Source organism: Oncorhynchus mykiss, chromosome 23 (genome assembly GCF_013265735.2).
Source record: "Oncorhynchus mykiss isolate Arlee chromosome 23, USDA_OmykA_1.1, whole genome shotgun sequence".
NCBI lineage: Eukaryota > Metazoa > Chordata > Actinopteri > Salmoniformes > Salmonidae > Oncorhynchus > Oncorhynchus mykiss.
Genome location: NC_048587.1, coordinates 24,766,776 through 24,776,233, shown reverse-complemented (window position 1 = coordinate 24,776,233; position 9,458 = coordinate 24,766,776). Strand labels below are relative to the sequence as shown.

The 9,458-nt window shown below is 40.1% G+C and overlaps 1 protein-coding gene across 1 annotated transcript; it reads right to left on the bottom strand.

The window, feature by feature from the left end:
* Window positions 1-4,153: 4,153 nt before the first annotated feature.
* Window positions 4,154-6,382, bottom strand: LOC110502482 (alpha-2A adrenergic receptor-like). The gene has a single exon (XM_021580530.2). The coding sequence runs from the start codon at window positions 5,795-5,797 to the stop codon at window positions 4,526-4,528; it is 1,272 nt and encodes a 423-aa protein (XP_021436205.2). The 5' UTR covers window positions 5,798-6,382; the 3' UTR covers window positions 4,154-4,525.
* Window positions 6,383-9,458: the final 3,076 nt, after the last annotated feature.

Here is a 9,458-nt window from a genome sequence, read left to right as displayed (position 1 = left end):
AGTTCTTCAACTTACTATGCTATTACAGTGGCAGAATTTTGAATCTCCACTGTGAATAATAAGCTTGTCATCAATGAAGTAGAGGTGTAGAAAATGGTTAATGTACCATATGTTATATCTGCTAAATCTCAAGAATATTGGAAATGAACTCTACTACATAAAAACACAATCAAAGTGCTGTTGCTATTTCATTCATTTTGGCAGTGATACGGTACTGTTTGGCAATAGAGGTACTTTTTCTGTATGTCCAACATTAAAACAAATACGGCAATAGCCCCAACACAATATAGCCTATCCTACTGCATACAAAGAAAAGACTGAAATGAATACATCTATGTGCCCATCAAATCAAATGTACACTAATCTACTTATGTGCGCTCAAGGATCAGGAATCATCTCTTTTCAGAGATGGTCCATAGATAAGTATTTGATTTTTTAATATTTTCAGTATTTTCAATTCATTATCAAATTTTTTTAAATTCATGATATACTGTATATTGGCACAACTCTGCTCAATGTATTCACCAATGTGTATTGGCTTAAGTCTTCATCAGGGTGTCCGAAACTCTGATGAAGGCGTGAGCCGATATATGTTGATGTATTTTTTTTAATTGCTTGGCCCACACATTAAGGGTTTTTTAACTTTCAAACTCACACAAGTGCCTCAACTTGGATTTTGTATTCTACTTAGCGCCTATTTGTGGGTATAATTTTCCCTTTTAGCTTTTCTAGTACTATTCCCCTCCAAGAGCACCTGTACTTGTTTTGGAATACCTGAAAGCGCTCCTGCTACTTATTTTTCTTCTGCTCAGTATATGCTGATGATAATTCTCCTCTCTTCTCATGGCATTCATATCAATATGTTGACCTTTCCAAGCCATATCAAGTATGATAGCAGCTACTCTTTGTTGTGGTCTTGCAGGTTCTTTGTTTGATTCGATGCACTGCTTTACCCTCTCAGTATTCCTGGCATGTGCTCTGACACTTTTTGCCTTGGTTTCATACTTTTTCTCATTTTTACAGGCGCTCCTCCCCTAACCTGTTCAGTATTGTGTTTGACCCTCTCAGTGCGTGAAACCCCCTCCAGCACTGACTACACCAGCAATGTTTCAGACACAGTACAGTCGAATTTTCCAGAATCACTGTGACTTAATGTGGCTTAGGGAGTTAAATGGGGAGAGGCAGACTTGAGATCAATGTGAAAATCGTGGGAACTACTGCCATACACAGCTTATTAAGCATACACGCCTGGGTGTCATAGCCATAAATTGCGGCCCTGTTTGAGGACCTTAGACTGAGAAATAAATTATTGACGGAAACCCAGAAGAAAAAATGTGTGTGTGTGTGTGAAAGTGTGGCAATGAGGATAGCGCTACAGTGCTAGCGTAACCAGAAACAATATAAACTCAGTGTTGAAATGATGCTAAATCAAAGTGATTTTAGGTTAAAAGGCCATAATTGTTTTGCACATACATGTTTAAAAGAACATAACTTACCTGTGATGACCGCATTACTTTTTATCAACTGTAGGAAGAACTGCTTTATCTAGTCAAAGGTTCAACAAATACTGTCTTTGTTTCCACAATTTCCTCTTACTACTTTGAGCAATTGAGATGAATATACATGCATTCACATTCAACCTTTTTAGTATCCGTTAAAAACTGCTCAACCAAAACTTTTAATTGTAATGTATGCACAGCTGGCAATGCATGGCACATGCCTTCATTATTCTCCTGGTTGTTATTTTGATTAAAAGAACTAAGAACATCCAGAAGCTAAACACGATGAATGCTAATGACTTCGGATATATTCCATATCCTCTGCAGATTTTGGGAAGTCAAGCAAATTACATCTTTAGAGGATCTGAGTTTCACAGGCAATATATTCATTATGTCTCTCCATCTGTCTCTCTCTCTCTCTCCTGCCCTCTCCCTTGGTCCTTTACTCTGATAGGAGGCAATCTATCTTGTTAACTGAATGGGCTTTTAACATTAGAGGTAAAAAAGTAATGAGTGATCCAGTTCCTGCATATCTGACACCTGCCTCAGGAGGATAATGATGGAGGATGATGGAACAGAATGGGGAGAGGGGTGCAAACTACAGACTACACAAATCTTCCCTCTAATCTGATGGGAAAGTGTGACCACTTCCGTTTCAAATGTGTTTTTGTTTTTAATGGTCTTCAAGAGCAAAACGCACAAAAACAGTAGCTATGTCCTAATGCCATGTCACAATATGATGACAAATTACATTGAAACAATGTTGATTCAACCAGTTTGTGCCCAGCGGGTTTTGTTGTGTACATTTTGACATGTCAGATGGTTCGTGGGAATCCATCAAAGATGGGTCTATAGTTTAACATCAGTGGTGACTGGTGAGTAATAGTTGTTGTATTTTAAGACTGGCTACATGGCTAAACCCAAGTATGTGTACCACAGGAATGTTAAACAGCAGAACTGCTGCAACTGAGGCATATTCTATCTATTGGAATGAGAAAGGACTGTTGGAGCTGAGTTATGATAATCCCTAATGGTGTGTATGTTACTGTGTGCCTTCCTCACTGGCAAAAACATTCAAATGAAATAACACATATTGAAACTGATCATGAGAATGCCACCATAATTCTGTTGTACAGTATAACACTAGAAGAACCAGTGCAAACAAATTTCAAAGCCTCTAACGTTTCCATAGAAGAAAAGAGAATGCTAATCAAAGAAACTGTCTGACACTGAGGCCGGCCTAAATAAGGCTGTGAATATTACATCACAATGCAATTACACACACCTTAATGTTTGGAGTGCAGGGCCAATAACATTTGGCTCTTGATATGTTTCTTGTTTGACTTGGGGGAAGGATTTAATGATATCTGCAACTGTAGCATTATTATTTCTGCTGAGCTGAACTGAGCTGTGTTCAATATTGTTGTGCCAGCCATTACCTTGTAGGCATACTTTCCCTCTCATTTGATTTGCATTGTTCTCACTGGTAGTTTGGTGGGAGGGGGCTCTTTGAAGGCAATGCAATTTGTTTTGATGAGAGTTTCATCACCCACTTGAGGGAAGACGATGAAACACAGGGAGATAATGGCTCCTCAGAATGCACTTATCATGTTCCAATGGCCCTCCTGAATAGGGCTTTATGTAATGTTCATGTTCATGTTGATTCTCTGCCATTTTGTGTTGATTTCAGTGCTATATTCCCCTGCTCGTGGTCATAATATGTAATATGTAATAATATGTCTCAGATAAGTTTTTATACAAAGGCTTATTTCATTCCGAGACCATTTCTAGTCCGATTAGCCTGATAAGCAAGCAACAGACTGTTGTGTGAAGAATTTAAGAATAGTTCCACAGCATGTTGCATAATTCTCACTTATGTGATAATGTAAGCAGAACAATTACTGTTATAGTATGGGAAACCCGTTTTATTTCAGTCACATCGATAAGGCGATAGAGTTCCTCTATTGTTTTTGTTTTCAAGATACCTGAAATGGTGGCGATAAAGTAAATGCAAGACCCCAGAAAGAGGGAAGTGAAGGCAACTGCATGCATATTTTGATTTATGAGCAATAGAGTTAATTTTGCTATGGCTCATCGACAGGGGTTGCAGTGACTCGTGTGCATCACTAACATAATTAACTTCTCTCTGATGGCAGAAATCCAAACATCCATCACTTAATGTACTGTTTTACTTTAAAAAAAAAAGGTGATAACCTCTTTTTCTTTTGTGTGCATCATGAATTTTGGCAGGCTGTGCGTGAAAGATTATAAAAATAATACACTGTATACAGTATACACCATAAAATCTGTTGATTGTGGGGGGGGGTTATTGGCATGGTGTTTCCTCTCTCTACTGATAAGGACACAGTAGATGATTCAGTCTATGTTGCCCTGTGGGAACCCAGGTTCTCTCTTTCTGTTGGCTCCTCTGGGTCTGTGCAATATGGTACATGAAGGAAACGCAGTTGTGGTTGAAACATGATTGTCCTTATTCAATAAGTAGAATACAATTGAAACGATTAGAGTGCAGTGTTGTAAGTTTGAGTATTTGTTTTCTGGAACATTTACTTAATGTACAACAATACCCCTAAAACTCAATGGGTACCCCAACGAACGTAAACTGATAGAACATACTGTAAAATTGAATACATGTTTAAATATGTTTATTCATTATACGCACATATGCTCCCTGTAAATCTGCACAGCTAATCGATTATGCATGACTGAATTGTAGCCTACATAATAACATTAAGCATCCTCCATGGAGATACAAGCCAGCTGCCTCACTACATCAGCATGAAGTAATAAACATGGAATGTCAAATACATTTAAATGTATGTGGTGGGATTAAAGATTGTAATGATCTCAAAACTATTGTACATTGACACACATGTACAAAATTAATGATACAAGTATTTCCCAATAGGTATATTTTCTTTCCATGAGAAACTGTACATGACTCCAACTTGTAAACAATTAAATCTGTATTCAGACAAGAAACAGTAGCTAGTCCAAAAAAAGTATATTCATAGCCCTCGTCTATCCTTCTTGCAAAGGATCTTTTTGAAAGACCTCCTGAAGTCATTGTTGAAAATAGTGTAAATGACTGGATTCAGCGAGCTATTGCAGTATCCGAACCAGAAGAAGAAATTGAACAATGTCTCAGGGACACAGCAGGACTCACATATGGCGGTGAGTGTGTACGTGAAGAAGAAGGGGAACCAGCAGACAACAAACACTCCCATGACCACAGCCAGAACAAAGGTGAAGCGCTTCTCTCTGTTCTGCCTTCCTTTCCACCGACTCACTTTCACACACTGCTGTGCATCATAATCTTTAGGGGACGGGTCTTCTAGTTTCACCTGACTCACTTTGGTCTTTCCCTTTCTCAGCTTCATTTTGATGGAGCACTGGTTCTCATTCCCATCAGACGAGGAGCACTCTTCCCCCACGTCGATTCCATTGACCTCCTCACCCTCCTCCACTCCATCTCTACCTCCTTCTCTGTTCCTTCTCTCCAGGGGGTCCTGCTGAACTAAGCCATACTGACTTTTATCTGGATTATTGTTTCCCCTTCTCCTTTCACCCGGAGGGGCCCTGGTTCTATTCTTTGCAACCTGGTAAATTCGAACGTAGACCAGAATCATGATCACACAGGGGGCGAAGAATGAGGCGGTGCTGGAGAATATGATGTACCACTTCTCCTCATTGATCTTACATGTGGGACCCTCCTCTTTGGCCCCTTCCTTCTCCATTGAAATGAGAGGTGGGAATGATATAATGGCAGCCAGCACCCACACAAATAAAACTATACATTTGATCCTGCGTGGTGTCCTTTTCGAGTTGTACTCAATGGCTTGAGTGACTGACCAGTATCTGTCCAGACTTATGGCACACAGATGCGTGATGGACGAGGTGCAGAACAGAACATCCAGGGCCAGGTAGATCTCACACCACACTTGACCAAAGTACCAATATCCCATCAGTTCATTAGCCAGAGAAAAGGGCATCACCAGAGTGGCCACTAGAATGTCTGCACATGCTAAGGACACTAAAAACAAGTTCTGAGGGGCTCTTAGGGCTCGGCTGGTGAACACAGCGATGACCACTAGGACATTACCGAACACTGTGAGGAGAATAAGGATACCCACCAGTATTGTCAGAGGCACAGAAGTCTGCACAGTGTAAGGGAGCCTGCCAGGCAAAGTCTTGTTGCTGTTGGTCAAGTTATCACACCCCATAAGGTTGAAGCTGGGGTCCTTACAAGACAAGTCAACCAATCCACTATTATGGCACATTCGTTAATTAAGCGTCCCACGATAACGTAGCCTTTAATTTTTGCCCACTGGGGAAAATGTCATTTCAACAATCTCAAATACAAATAATCTCAAAATGTGGTTTTACTCCTTTGTTTTCCAGCATCCAAAAATGTAATTTTCTCCATTTACACATTCAGGAAAAAAGTGGTAATTCGTTATCCTCTTCCTTCGAGCTTCAAACACTTCAAATTGTCCCACGTTGTGCATGGAATAGCATCGACAGGATTATATTTCTCTGCCACTGAAACAGTAGTTGGTGAAGCAGATATGTATGTGGCAGAGGAGGGGATTGCCGCTTTTTATATGGTGGTGAGCCTCATCTCCCTAGTCAGTATATCTTAGTGGGAATAATGGGCGGGGTCCAATTACTATCGGAGCTACAGAAGAGTTTCATTGTTGCTTTCCAAATTGTACATTGACAAAATACCTTGTCATTCCAAATATTCTCCAGATATATCTATATTTTTTTAATTTTGTGACTACGTCTAGGCTAGTGTTTATTAATGAACCACATGAGATATTAGTAATCTTATTTCATAATCTCGGGTAGCCTAGTGGTTAAGAGTGTTTTATTTATTTTATTTCACCTTTATTTAACCAGGTAGGCTAGTTGAGAATAAGTTCTCATTTGCAACTGCGACCTGGCCAAGATAAAGCAAAGCAGTGTGACACAGACAACAACACAGAGTTACACATGGAGTAAACAATAAACAAGCCAATAACACAATAAACAAGTCAATGACACAGTAGAAAAAAATCAAGTCTATATACAGTGTGTGCAAAAGGCATGAGGTAGGCAATAAATAGGCCATAGGAGCGAATAATTACAATTTAGCAGATTAACACTGGAGTGATAAATGAGCAAATGATGTGCAAGTAGAGATACTGGTGTGAAAAGAGCAGAAAAGTAAATAAAATAAAAAGGGGGTGAGGTAGGTAGATTGGGTGGGCTATTTACAGGTGGACTATGTACAGCTGCAGCGATCGGTTAGCTGCTCAGATAGTTGATGTTTAAAATTGGTGAGGGAAATAAAAGTCTCCAACTTCAGCGATTTTTGCAATTCGTTCCAGTCACTGGCAGCAGAGAACTGGAAGGAAAGGCGGCCAAATGAAGTGTTGGCTTTGGGGATGATCAGTGAGATATACCTGCAGGAACGTGTGCTACGGGTGGGTGTTGTTATCGTGACCAGTGAACTGAGATAAGGCGGAGCTTTACCTAACAGACTTATAGATGACCTGGAGCCCGTGGGTCTTGCGACGAATATGTAGCGAGGGCCAGCCGACTAGAGCATACAGGTCGCAGTGGTAGGTGGTATAAGGTGATTTGGTAACAAAACGGATGGCACTGTGATAGACTGCATCCAGTTTGCTGAGTAGAGTATTTGAAGCTATTTTGTAGATGACATTGCCTAAGTCGAGGATCGGTAGGACAGTCAGTTTTACTAGGGTAAGTTTGGCGGCATGAGTGAAGGAGGCTTTGTTGAGCCAGTAACCGAAAGGTCGCTGGTTCCAATATATAAATATATATATATATATATATATATATTTATTTTATTTTTTATTTTTATTTAACCTTTATTTTAACAGGGAAGACATATTGAGACCTGGGTCGCTTTTACAAATGCACCCTGTATATACAACGCCAATATACACATTGAACCCAAACTAATATATATACATACAGTGCTTTCGGAAAAGTATTCAGATACTTCACTTTTTCCACATTTTGCTACGTTACAGCCTTCTAAAATGTATTACATTTTTCCCCCCTCATCAATCTACACACCATACCCCATAATGACAAAGCGAAAATAGGTTTAGACATTTTTGATAATTTATTCAAAACCAAAAAACGAAATGCCTTGGGGATGCTGTGGGGATGTTTTTCAGCGGCAGGGACTGGAAGACTAGTCAGGATCGAGGGAAAGATGAACAGAGCCAAGTACAGACATATCTTTGATGAAAACCTGCTTCAGAGCGAAGGTTCATCTTCCAACAGGACAACAGCCCTAAGCACACAGCCAAGACAACGCAGGAATGGCTTCGGGACAAGTCTTTCAAGGTCCCTGAGTCAGCATGCCATAACCTGGACTTGAACCCGATCAAACATCTCTGGAGAGGCCTGAAAAATAGCTGTGCAGCAACATTCCCCATTCAACCTGACAGAGCTTGAGAGGATCTGCAGAAAATATTGGAAGAATCTCCCCAAATACAGGTGTGCCAAGCTTGTAGCATCATACTCAAGAAGACTCTAGGCTGTAATCACTCCCGAAGGTGCTTCAACAAAGTACTGAGTAAAGGGTTTGAATACTTATGTAAATATGATAAACGTGTCTAAAAACCTGTTTTTGCTTTGCGATTATGGGGTATTGTGTGTAGATTCAAAAACTATTGAATAGATTTTAGAATAAGGCTGTAACGTAACAAAATGTGGAAAAAGTCAAGGGGTCTGAATACTCTCCGAATGCACTGTATATACACATTAATATACAAAAACACAGTCATGGGAAGCACAAATAAACCATCACAAATCACCCAGAAAAACAGTTACATTACTCCACAAATAAGTCCCCAATCAATACTTGAAATTGTCCGAAGGAGAACCAGAACATTAAGATGAAATGCATTTTGAATTTTGTTCCAGTAATACGGTGCATTAAAACTCAAAGCAGATGTACCTGGCTCGGTGGAGACGCTAGGAACCTTGAGTTAATCCAATAATCCCCGAGCCGACTAGGTGAAAAATCTGTTGATTTGCCCTTGAGCAAGGCACTTATCCAGAGAGACTTACAGGAGCCATTAGGGTTAAGAGCGTCTTGTAAATTACTTATTTTTATGTAAAAAAAATGCTAATGACAGCAAGTAGGCTAAATGAATTGCTGCAAACAGTAGGCCTAAATAATAGCTTCATATATTATTATGCGCTCTAATCTACTCCGATTTCAGAGCACTCTCTTCTGCGTGTGCGAGAGCACAGAATAACTGATTAATTTACGAAGGTGCAACACCCATTGAATATGACTTGTCAGTAAACCATTCTCCTCAGCCAGAGCGTCCAGTGTGCGCTCTGAACACTATGAGAGCAAAACGCTCTGAATTTATGAACAGACAATCTGACAATGCTCTGAATTTACTAAACGTAACAGACACACCGGAGGCAATTTACGAACGCACCCTGATATGACTTGTTGAAGACATACCGACGGCTCTTATTGGTCAAATATGACCGGTGTCAATAAACGTAGGCAAAAAACGTTCTAGATGACATGAAAACAGCATAACCAGCTCTGCTAGTGGAGTAAAATGGTCAGAGTAAGGTGCTCTGGAGGTAGCTACTAGCAAGCTAGTCAAAATTGGGTGCTCCTGGAGCAAAACACAATTTACAAACGGACAATCTGGAAATTCCAAACGCCCAGAGCGCACTCTGGCACTCCAAATAGAATTTATGAACGCACCCAACATATTATAGAATAACTGTGCGTTCGTAAATTCACTCTGGCTATCTACTACGACTTCTCAGCACTGTTGTCTGAATGTGCCAGAGCGCAGAATAACTGATGCATTTATATACACACACAACACCGCTGAATATGATCGGTGTCCATAGTCAGCTGCAGTTACAGTCACCAATGCTCTAGGT

Bases quoted from the DNA above. Each gene is read 5' to 3' on its own strand.
- LOC110502482 (XM_021580530.2), bottom strand. From the start codon at position 5,797: ATGTGCCATAATAGTGGATTGGTTGACTTGTCTTGTAAGGACCCCAGC.